This window comes from Trichosurus vulpecula, chromosome 7 (assembly GCF_011100635.1).
Source record: "Trichosurus vulpecula isolate mTriVul1 chromosome 7, mTriVul1.pri, whole genome shotgun sequence".
NCBI lineage: Eukaryota > Metazoa > Chordata > Mammalia > Diprotodontia > Phalangeridae > Trichosurus > Trichosurus vulpecula.
Window position 1 is genome coordinate 1887172 of NC_050579.1, and position 12205 is coordinate 1899376.

The 12205-nt window shown below is 45.5% G+C and overlaps 1 protein-coding gene across 19 annotated transcripts in view; it reads right to left on the reverse strand.

Annotated features, from left to right (window-relative positions):
- The window catches only part of LRRFIP1 (LRR binding FLII interacting protein 1), a 196769-nt gene that overhangs the window by 31315 nt on the left and 153249 nt on the right, over positions 1 to 12205 (reverse strand). For 9 of the 19 annotated variants that reach the window (XM_036769026.1, XM_036769025.1, XM_036769015.1 and 6 more), the window contains 4 exons: positions 11761 to 11805; positions 10198 to 10263; positions 7842 to 7919; positions 441 to 476 (listed from right to left, as the gene is read on the reverse strand). In XM_036769026.1, coding sequence (XP_036624921.1) covers positions 441 to 476; positions 7842 to 7919; positions 10198 to 10263; positions 11761 to 11805 — 225 coding nt within the window. The remainder of the gene's footprint in view (positions 1 to 440; positions 477 to 7841; positions 7920 to 10197; positions 10264 to 11760; positions 11806 to 12205) is intronic. The other 10 variants (XM_036769028.1, XM_036769029.1, XM_036769022.1 and 7 more) reach the window with 2 other exon arrangements.

The window sequence follows — 12205 nt, forward strand, 5'->3', positions numbered from 1 at the left end:
AGAACTGAAAATTGTCTTCTCCTATTCAGTGGATCAAACGGTTTTAAACACACATGGATTATTATAAACACATCCCAACCCTTCACGGTGGTTTCCAAACCAGGAAATTGGCAGTTAGGCAGAAGGTGGCTGGTAGCAAGAGGGCAGCTCACAGCTGCCCCATCCCAAGGTTTCACCGGTGGAGCCTGAGGCTGGCCTGCCACACACTCTGACCCTTTTGCCCAACACGGGAAGCAACATGCAGTGGGATGCCCCAGGGGGCTTGGTAGGGCTCAGGATTTCCCACAGCAGCCCCATCTAATTCCGAGATGCCTCTTCTTCTGTTCTCTGAAAACCAAATAATATGCTTTTTCTTGTCCATTTCATCCATGAATTCTGAAAGCTAGAAAGCCATAATTCTTAAGAACAACAAGACAAAAATATTACTAGAACCTACTCACCTTCTCAGCAAAGTCCTTTTCCGGCCTCTCTTCAACCTGTCAAAAAAAAAAAAACAACTCAGCAGGCAAATATTAAATATTTTAAAGCAACAGCTGGTTCAGCTACATTTTCAGCTGGGTTTCCTTTGCCCAAGGTAGCCCAGAGGATGGAGGGTCAGGCTTTTCAGACCTGAGTTCAAACTCCGTGTCAGACACTTACTAACTGTGGGACCCTGAATAAGTCATATCACCTATCAGTAAAATGGAGCTCACAGTCATTGTAAGGATTCCCACGAAGGCATTTGGCAAATCTCAGTGTTCTAGAAATGCTAGTCAGCATTAATTAGGATTATTAAACCCCCTTTGTGTGAGAGTCTGGAATAACCCTTCAGCTTGCCAGGGCGGTACACACATCGAAGTTAAGTGCAGCTTTACATTTTGCCAAAATGACTGAAATTCATTGGCTTTTAAGGCTTGACCAGCTATCCGGGCACGAATGATGTTTATAGAGGACAGATTGGAGGACAATTTTTATTTCACATGCAAAGGTTTCTTAGTAGATGCTAATTCCAGAATGACCAATGGGGGAGAGTGGGCTAATAAACAGAATTTGAATCCATTTCCTCTCACCTGATAGCCGGCTGACTTGTTCCTAAATGCTCCCTTTTAGGAGAGACACACACTGCAGTGCACCCCCTCCCCCACCCAGTGTGCTGTTTTCTCCCGTTAGAATATAAGCTGTTTGAGGGCAGGGACTGTCTTGCTTGTATTTGTGTCCCTGGCACTTACCATCGTGCCAGGCACACGGTAAGCATCTGTGAAATGGGGAATAACCGCATCACTCCACACGGGTGTTGTGAGGGTCAAATGAGATTGCTGAGTCATTTCAGTCGCGTCTGACTCTTCGTGACCCTTCTGGGGTCTTCTTAGAAGAGATACTGGAGAGGTTGGCCATTTCCTTCTCCAGCTCATTTTACAGATGGGGAAACTGTGTCAAACAGGAAGAAGTGACTTGCCCAGGGTCACACAGCTAGTAAGTGTCTGTGGCTGGATTTGAACTCAGATCCTTCTGACTCTGGGGCTGGAGCTCTATCCATTGTGCCACCTAGCTGCCCATCAAATGAAACAGTGGATAGAAAGTGCTCTATAAGCCTTAAGGTATGATGATTATATTATACTGTTATCATATGATAATATGGTTGTTATTATTATGAATGAGCTAGCCAAGCACATTTCCACCGTAGGAGGGACAGATGCCTTTAATACAGGTGTCCTAAATAATGACCAACAAAAAGGAGGTGACAACTTCTCTCTCTACCTCTCCATCTCTGTCTCTCTCTCTTCAGGCATCTCCCACCAAAGCGAAGCTAATATTTTGAAAACTCCAAAAGTCCTTTGGGAGGTGACCCTTCCCAAGGTCAGCCTTGTTTACAGAGCCGGCACCCACTAAGAAATCCAGGAACATAAGCTTTGGTGCGATTGGGAGCCAAGCAGCAGGGACCAACTCCATCGTCTCAAATATGGAATTACTGCATGTTTTTAACAAGTCAGAGTAAAAAACGAAACCCCTGGAGCTTTTAGACGCTTGATCGGAACTGTTTGCTCGGTTTGGTTTTGGCTAAATCTCTCTATTATACAAATATAATTTAACCCTTCATGTGCTGCATGAGTGGGCATCTGAAAGATTGCCGCGTCTTGACCCAGCAGCCTCAAGCGTTGCCCAAGTATTTCATTCACCTGGAACATGGCGCCAGCAGGTTTCCGCTTTGATCTTAGCTGCCTGGGTGCCAACCCCAAACTCTGGGCTCCCCCTACTGTACGATGAATGTATCATGTTTCCTTTCCCTGGATAAGCTCCTTAATATATGAGCCACAGACAACTCAAACACTGTATCAGAGGGTCTTAACCTGGGGCCCAAGGACCTGTGGAAAGATTTCAAGGGGTCTATGACCTTGTGTGGGAAAATATTACATCTTCATTTTTACTAACCTGTAATTGAAAATTAGCACTTTCTCTCATAAGGAGTGTAGGCAAGTAGTGAAAACCCCCTGCTCTGAGGTACTGATGGTCTGGAACTGCGGAGAGACTTCCCTGGCAGACCAAATGAAAGTCCACTCGAGTCAGTCAACAGACATTTATTAAGCGCTTACTTTGGACCAGCCAGGCACTGGATCAGGCACTGGGGACGATGAGAAGAGGGTGGACAACAGGCCCTGCCCGCAGGTACTTATGTGTTCATGGGCGAAGTAGCGTGGAAACATCTAGGGAGGTACAGGGTATATACAGAGTAGATGGAAGGCGCTTTGGAAGCAGAAGATAGCAAGGACTGGGTGGGAACCACACAGCCTCCTAGCAGAAGGAAGGATTGGGACTGAGTCTTGAAGGAGGTCAGGGAAATAAGAGGTGGCAAGGTGAGTGGGTACAGTGTTCCTGACATGGGGCACAGCCAGTGCAAAGGTATGGAAGGAAGAGATGCCAGAAGGCCAGAAGGACAAATCCCAACAAGAAAGTCCTCTGATGGCTGGATCAATCTTTAACTCTGAGTTTCATGAATTCATCAAACCCCCTGCTGCTGCCAAAGCGGACTTCCCGAATGCCCCACTGCATTACATCAGGCCACTCCTCTCCGCTGACTTACATCCCACACACAGGCCTGCCCAGCCCATTTCCATGGGGTGTGCACCCAGGGAATTTAATTTGTGAAGGCAAACACTTGTTGAATATTCAATTCAAAAGGATGCTATTTTTATTCATCAAAGGAGCTAAAACTTAACTGAACCTCACACTCAAACTTTATTTAAAAAATACCAGCTCTGGCCTAAGTTCTTTCTAACTAAATCAAATCTTGACATGCGAGCCCACTCTGTGCGTTTAGCTTCTAATAGCTCTGATCACTTAATACAGCAAGGAGAGATTCGGTCCATTTGGTTAGATGGTGCCAGGGCTGTGCGAGGCGCCACAGGACCAATGGCCAAGAATGAAATCTGGCCTCCAAGAACTTAAATGCCACCCAGCGTTTGATCAAACCTTTCCCTTTTCCTGACTGGCCCCTGCTTCCCGCCCTGCACTTGGCCATGAAGAGCCAGCAGAGGAGTTTCAGGACAGGGGACCAGAACTGGAGCTTCTGAAATAATACAACTTTAACTTCTGCTAATCTCACTTGTTCCAACCAGAACCCTGGGGTCACATACTGGCCGAGCCAGAGAAAACAAAGTATCCCAAAGAATGGCTGGCATCCCAGGCAGGAAGGGGGAGGCGGGCAGGCCTTGGTAGGCATTAGCATGCCCCTCCCCAACAAGGAGCTGAGCTGGGGCCATGGCATAGACGGAGCCAGGGAGAGAGAAGGGATGTGGGGGTGATCAAGCCACTAGACCAGGCTTACGGGAGCTACAGAAAGAAGACAAGGTCATGGGGGTGGTGGCTGCAGCCACCAGGTGTCCCCAGGACTGGGAAAGTTGCCCTCACTCCTGGCAGGCTCCAGGTCCCAGACAGTCCCTTCAGAGCAAAAGGGCACCTGACCCATTAGGGCTCCTTTGGGCCTCATGCATGCTGATAGCCAGATTTCCAGCTTCTTGAGGAATCTTCCTTGATGCTCAGCTCCCAGGCCAGCTCCCCAACCGCCCCCCACCCCAGCTACCAGTGCCCCTTTCTCTAAATGACCTCAAATTTACTGTGTGTATATTTCCACGTGCTGTTTCTTCCAAAAGAATGTGTGCTCCCTGCTGGTAAGGACAGCTTCATTTTTATATTCACATTCCCCAGTTTGTCTAATAAACTGGGAAGAGGTTGGGTCTCATCCCATAGAGCTGGACAGGGCAGACACCAACATGTGTACAGTAAGTGACGAAGGTCCGGATTCTTGCAATCTGAATCACAAAGGTGATGATTTCCATCCATTTAATATTTCAAACACAAAAAGGGTTTTTCTTTTTTCCTTAGGAATAAGCAAAGAGCTTGTCCAACATGAGCCTCCAACATCCCCACTTTCTCAAGGAGACTCAGAACCGGGGATGAGGGCAGTTCAACAGTTAAAGGAATCTCTGCCTCCCCCCACCCCCACCAATGCCTCTTGCCCACACCCCACTCCAGCCAATCAATGCGACATAAAGTGCTCAGTAAATGTGAGTCACCCACTTTATTACTGAGCTTCCGGGGCCATTCAGCCTCAGGGTTTCAAAAACCCAATGGTGCCATGGGTGGTTGGAGCACATGCCCAAAGGTCACTTGGCTCTCTCTAAGGCACATTCCGGACGATGACGGTGCTCCTACGTCAGACAGAGCAAAGTCCAAACCAAATCTATGAACTGCTACTAAGATTTCGTGAGCCCAGTCACCTCAAACAAGAAGAGCCCAACATAGACAGACCAGGTGCCTGTTTGATCTCGGCGTTCCAAATCCAAGCGCTAGAGGGCAGGCTTGGGTTGGACCAAAGTTAGCTTTTAGGACAAGGGGAGAACGTAAATTGGATCATAGCAGTTATTGCTGGAGGGGGCCAATCTACTCATTCTGGGCTTTGATTGCCAAAAAGAGCATTTTGTATTTGCTCCTGGAGGCCCAAGGGAGCCTCTGGGGTTTACTGAGTAGGGGGTTGACACAACGGAGCATGTTGACATGGGATGCTTAGCCTGGGGAGAAGACAGACTTGGCCATAAGGACAGCCAAAGATTTCCAGGGTTATCCATCTCTAAGAGGGTTTGGTTTGTTCTGTGTGGCCCCAGAGGGTAAAACTAGGAACAGTGAATGGGGCTGAAGTTGTAGAGGCAGAGGCTGCAGAGTACTTACTAACAATGACAGCTGTTTGGGAGGTGGGGGACATCCCCTCGAAGGAAGTCTTCAAGCAAACACTGAGTGAACACGCTTAGCAGGTATGTCATAGATTCTTTCAGTTATGGATTGGGCTGAAGGTGCTTCCTGGGGTCCCTCCCCTCTAGCTTGGTCCTGGCTCAGACATTCGCTATCTGTGTGACCCTGGGTAAATAAATCTCCCAAACCAAATCAGCTAATATTTGTATAGCACTTTGCTAACCTTAAAGTGTAACTATATAAAAATTAGCCAATATCATTTCTGCTGACAGTCTGTCTAAACAGGATGGCTACGACACACACTGGCATTCTGGCTTTACCTCCTTTTCAAGGCAGGTTTCCAAATAATAGGAAAGACTCACATTTAACAAGTTTAAGTAAAGAGAGATCTCTAGGTCGACAAACTTAGAAAATATTTGCTACATGAAAAGTCTAACACTAGAAGGATCAGAATATAAAAACACTTTGAAGGACCAGGCTGTATCTACCAACAGCGCATTGTTTTCATCTCTAAAGAAAAGAGATTGTGGGATGAAAATGTGTATTTCAAAGTAAAAACATTTGCCTCAAATGATGTACCCAGCCCAGTTAAAAAAAAGAAAAAAGGAAAACAAAGTCACCATCTGATTGTTTAAAAGGATCTGTGATGGCAAATAATATCTCCTCCAAAATACTTCGTATGGAAATTTAGTTTACGATGATATCTCATTGTAAACTAAACACACACTCTTTTAAAAATACTTATTTTTTTTCTAATCATACATGAAATTTTTCAACATTCAGTTTTTATAATGTTGAGTTCCAAATTTTCTCCCGCCCCTCCCTCTTCATTGAGGTAAGCAATTTGATATAGATTATACATGTGCAGTCATGCAAAACCCATGTCTGTATTAGTCATAAACATGTGCCCTTTAAGAAGATACTTAATATAATGCATTTGCTATTTGACTAATGCCATCATCTTGGGTCTTTTAAATGGGTACTCACTTAAATATAGATTTCTCATTTCTCAACTTCCTATAGCAGGATATGGCTCTCTCCCTTTCCTAAAGATAGCATGAAACACTTGGGAATAACCCAGAACATGCATAGATTCCTAAGGCATAACATTGTCTACGGGAGGAATGTGGCAAAAGCATGTCTGTAATCTCAGAGACCTTTGAGCAAGGCCCTTCGGATACGAACTGAGACCAGTTTACTTGGGTTTTAGGAACCATTTCAGGAAATGAGAAATAGGTGGCCTAGTGCAGCCTTCATCTTCACTGTAAAACAGCAGTGAACACTAACATTTAGATAGAGCCTATCACACACCAGGCATTACGATATTATCTCATTTTATCTTAAGAACAACCTTGGAAAGTAGGTGCTGCTATGATCACAGGCGGGGAAACTGGGGTAAACGAAGTTGAAGTGAGTTGGCCAGGGTCACACAGCTAGTAAGTAAGGCTGCATCTGAACTGGGGTCTTCTTGACTGTGCACCATGGCGCCACCTGGCAGCCTGTCAAAGAATATGGTCTGTTACTGAAATAAGGATTTTTTTTTTTCTTCGTTTCTCTTAGGAATGACAGTTGGTTGTACCCAAGCTGGGAGGAAGTGTGTCACAGTGGAAAGATCCCTGGCTCTGGAGTCGTAGGATAAGAGTTCAAGTCCTGCCTTTGATTCCTGTGTGACCCTGGGCAAGTCACTTAACCTGGGCAGGACCCCGGTTCCTTATCTGTAAAATGAGGGGGTCCGACTAAATGGCCTCTGAAGCTCCATCGGTTCTAGATCCAAGATCTGACGGTTATTCAGAATGGTTTGAAAATGAATGAGGCGAGGGTGGTGCAGTGGATAGAGTACCTGCTCTGGAGTCAGGAGGACCTGGGTTCAAATTTGACCCAAGACACTTACTAGCTGTGTGACTGTGGGTAAGTCACTTACCCCTGATTGCTGCACACACACAAAAGAATGAAGTTCCGAAAGTAAGTTTTCTGAATACCAAGAGGTCAACTCTTTCAGCAGCAACATTTTTTGACCTTAGCCATTTTGATGGAAATCCACAGAAATGTAACAGACTCATCTTTGTCTCCATAAACATCACAGAAAATACAAAATCTTTTCAGGAACGTAGCTTGCTTGGAACAACGGCACTGGCCTGCAAAAGGAGCTGGGAGCCAAAAGAAAAATCACCACCTGACAACTGTCCATGTTTGAGCGCAATCAAAAAGGAGTTCTCGAAAAAGCCACACAATTTTCAACAATATTCAAGCTGCCGGTGGCAGACTAGATGGAGCTGGTGAGAACCAGGAGAATCACAGCATTTTTAGAGCTGACAGGTGAACTGGTCCAACTCTGTCGAAGAAAACCGAGGTACAGAGAGGTTTGCTTACTTACCCAAGGTCACACAGCTTAGCCAGTGGCAGAACCATCGCTTAGGAAATATACACTACCGCGCTGGCTCTTTATAAACCCTGGGAGTCACAAACAAGACTTACAAAAACCCAGTGCCTGTCCTCTCTTCTGCTGATATCAAAAACCACAATCTCCAGAGCTCCCATCCCAGTTCTAACACGTCACATGAAAGGAAAGGAAGAAAAGATGGGAAAACAGAGCGAGAGAGAAATGAAAATGTGCTCACCACTGGACTTCCGTGGGCCGAGCTGGCTCTGGACGATGCCCGAGATCCGGAGCCCAGGTAGCCGCTGTACTCAGAGGGCTACCCGCACACACCCCAGAGCACGGGGAGAGAAATAAAGGAAGGCAGTTAGCAGGAGGGCAGAGACAGGAGGAGCAGCTCCAAGGAGGGGCAGGTATATGAACAGGGTGAGGAAAATGTTAGACTTTTCACTCCAAGATGGGTGGGCGTGGGGCAGTGTAGTCAAGTGAACCTCCAAGCACAAAAGAAGGCTAAACAAGACGGCCAGAGTGGATTTCTTAGGAAAGGCATCCAATCAATCCTGAGTGGAGCAGAACTCCCCCTCCCCCATTCTTTACAATCAGAGAACTGCCCATGGTCAAAACCAAAGCCTCCATGGGATGATGTCAGACATTACCCCATCACCTTCCTTCTACCATCATTACCACTGTCCCTGTAAATAGGAACAAATTAGATTTAGATTTTAATGGACCCTACCCAGCACAAAGACAGTAATTTTTCTCTTGTTTAACCCACAAAAACCCAAAATCTGGCTTCCGGTCTTGACTCATTCACCCAACATAGGATTTAATCAATGAAGCCAAGGGATTATGTCTAGCATCAGGGCAGGGACCTCTTATTTATTTCTGTATCTCTCGAACCCACAGAGTCAATCAAGGAGCATTTATTAAGTGCTTGGCCTAACTGCCTGGGCCCTTTAGATTAAGTAGGCACTTAATGGTTTGCTGACTTTCTTAGTAAAAAACAATCTTTGGACAAATGGGTTTTAGTCCATTAAATGCACATTCTGACATATCCTTCACTGATGAAAAAACTTCTCATTTCCCTTTCTTGGAAGAGAAAAAGATCGGCCTTCTTGTGCAGTGGCTAGAGCGCCCAGCCTGGAATATTTAAATATTTAAGATCGCTAAGACTTCCATTGGAGGCGTCATCTCTTACAGAGATCAACTAAGATTTTTATAGCCAAGTATCCCAAGTAGCTGAGTTACTCCTGATCACCCAGCTAGCAAGTGTTAGGGGCACAGTTAAAACTCAGAGCTTCCTCATAACAAGTCCCAGGGTTCTAGATCTTATGTCAGGCTGTCCCTTTACCAACTGTTTCTTTAAGCAGAGAAAGAAAAAGAAATGAAATCTGAGAGATATTTGAATTTGGATGGACTTGGCTGATTAGCCAGACCCCAAAGAACAGTCATTATCACTGGTCCCACGAAGAGGTCTCCAATGGAGTGCCTCAGGGATCTGAGTCTGGCCCTGTTCCATTTAATGTTTTCATCAGTGACCTGAGTAAAACTGTGAGCAGGCATGCTTCTTGAATCTGCGGCTGGGAATGCATGCTAACGCCCTGAACGGCAATCAGGATCCAAAAACACATTGACAATTTAGGACCCTGGGGCTAAATCGACTGACGGGAAATTTAATAAACCATAATATAAAATCTCAGGCCTGGGTTCAGAAAGCAACTTTGCAAATACCAGCAAAGGAGGGCTTGGTAACCATTTGAAAAAGAGCTGGAGTTCTAAGTAGAATGCAAGCTGGAATAGGGACTGTTTATTTTTTCCTTTCTTTGTATTTAGCCCATGGCCTGGCACACAGTAGGTGCTTAATAAATGCTTGTTGACTGACTTCAGTGGCACTGTAGGACTGGAGAAGTGACTTGCTCAGGGTCATAGAGCCATTAAGTGTCTAAGGTGGGATGTGAACCCGAGTCTTCCTGGTTCCCAGTCCAGTGCTTTCTCCATTCCACCACACTGCCTCTCATCAAAACTACCTGTCAGATGGTGCTATTTTTGTTAATGGTCAGAGAAGGATGTTGAAGAGGGAAACCTCGTTCTGCAGCCAACCATTTCAGGAAAGGAGCAACCAAGCCTGGGCCAAGCTCTTCCAGAGATGCAGGAGGCCAGAGCTCTGGGACATTAATCCTCCAAATGAAGTTATGAGTAGAAGCAGAGTGAGATTCAGGAGAGGCTAGGCAGATCTGAAAAGCCTTCCAGTTCAGTGCCTGTCCTCATCTCATGTCTCCCCACTCCAATCCAGCCTCACTCAGCTGCCAAAGTCATCCTCACAAAACCCAGAATGTGGGGGAGACTCAACACCAGAGTGATTTCACTTGCTCTCATTAAAAGTCCAGTGGGCAAGATGGCTAAACTTTGTGATTGGCAGACAGGAGATGGAGGATGACCTCTAAGATCCCTCCTATGAGCCAACGATTCAGTGACTGTGTCATCAATCATCTAAATGCCCAGAGAGGGCTGGTGTTCGAGAGGAGTTTCAATGTGTCAGGAAGCAGACAACAAACAGAGAGAGTGCTGGCGGGCAGAGGAACACAGAAACATCTTACTGGATGTGAATTGGAGGCGCTATATCGTCGGCTCCCACTGTATATGCTCTCATCATACAGAGATGCCTACAATTAAAAGAAAACTTCAGAACAGGAAGAGCGTGCCCTGGGTCCAATCCACAGAGAGACAGAGACACCAGGGTACAGAATCATCACACAGGCCAAAAGGGAGGTGAGGAAGACGAAGACATGACAGGAGAGTCACTTTCAAAGGACTGTCTCAATGACGTGCAAAGTTAGTGTGGAAACTGCATTTCCCACTTCCAAAAACTGTGCAACCAAACAAAGGTCCATGCAGAAGTGAGCCCAAAGGGAGATCCCACCAACCAAACACTGGCAGCTCCATCTTGGATAATTAAAATCTTTAAAAAAACAAACCACCAAACCATGCTACAGGAAATCCCCACTTATCTAGAATCTGGATTCACCGTGAAGGCATACAGGCAGGACCGAGACTCAAACATTCAATTCTGTTCTGTAGTTTAATGTTGACTTTTATTGTATGTGAATTCCTCAATGACCCTAAAATAGTCAACACTAGTCTCAACCCATCCCCTCTAAGAGAATTTAAGCTCACGGGCTTGGGGTGGGGCAGGGCCTTTCGGCTATCATAGAGACCTCCTGGCACATGGCTTGCTTTGTCTATACTGGTTTGCAGGTTGTCTCCCTCATTAGACTGTAAGCTCCCTGGGAGTAGGGAATGGTTTTTTTTCCCCTTTTTTTGTATCCCTTGCACTTGGCACTGGATCTGGCACATAGTATGTGCTTAATAAATACCTAATGATTGATTGACTGCACACAGTTTGATGAATTGAATGGGAAGGGTCTCCTTTAGCTCTGTGATTCTATGAAACATTCTGGATAAATGGGGGTTTACTGTAGTTCTGAAATAAACAGTCAACTGCTGATATATTTCACATAACTCCCATGTTGGCATTTCCCTTCCATGAAACACTGGGCTGTTTTAGCTGGTTATTTACTGTCCTAGATAAGTCACAATGTGAATCAGATGGTATCTGGGAGAATTCTGCAGAAATAGTCGATAGTTCCTTTAAGACAGTTTTGTTTTGCCAGCACAGCAAAAGCCTGACCAGCAAGACTCTGAAGCTTCAGTCTAGCAACAAAAGAAAGTATCTGAAGGGCCAATTTTCAAATTCACCTAGAAATCACAGGTGTCCCAAAGGGCCCTTTCGAGGCATTGTAAAACAACCTTTCTCCATTTAGAGGGTCAACCTTGCCCCTTTCCTGCCCAACAGTTTTCTAGGAAATATCTCAGAAAGGAATCCAGATCAAATTCAAAATGAGTGAGCAGCCTATGTTACTCAGCAGTGCCAAAGTCCAAGAGATACAAAATCCGGAATTGGCCATGGTGACTCAGGGCACCAACATACATGGGAAGGGACAAAATCCTTCACAATTCAGTGGATCGAACAATGACTGCAACATTCTGGTGCATGTGTGCAACACAGAACAGACTGTGATGACCAAGAATCGCTCCCGTGACTAAAGTGCAAACATCCATAGCTCAAGTAAAAGTAACTGAGGGCAAGTGAGCACACCAACCCTGTAACGCCAGGCAGCCTTAACATCACGGTAAAGAAAGGAAGACTAGAGGAGAGAAGCACATGTTTGGTTTCAGAAGTTTGGACAATGACAAAACATTGACATTCATCAAGGTGTTGAATGGTGGGGAGTGAGGTTATGACATCCAAATAACGTTACAGTCAGGAAAAAGGCAAAGTGAGCTGGCATAGACCGCAGATCTGGAGTTAGAAGTGACCTCTGAATCCAGTGAGTCCAACCCCTTCATTTTATAGATGAGGAAACGGAGGCACATGGTAATTAAGTGACTTGCCCAAGGTCACATGAGCACTAAGCATTAGAGGCTGCCAGTGATCTTTACGTATCACCACATTCCCTCTTTCATCAATAGTCATTTCATATCAATATGATAATCAGATCCACTCAAAGCAAATGAGGTGAGCATTTTTCCTCCTCCAGAAAAAGG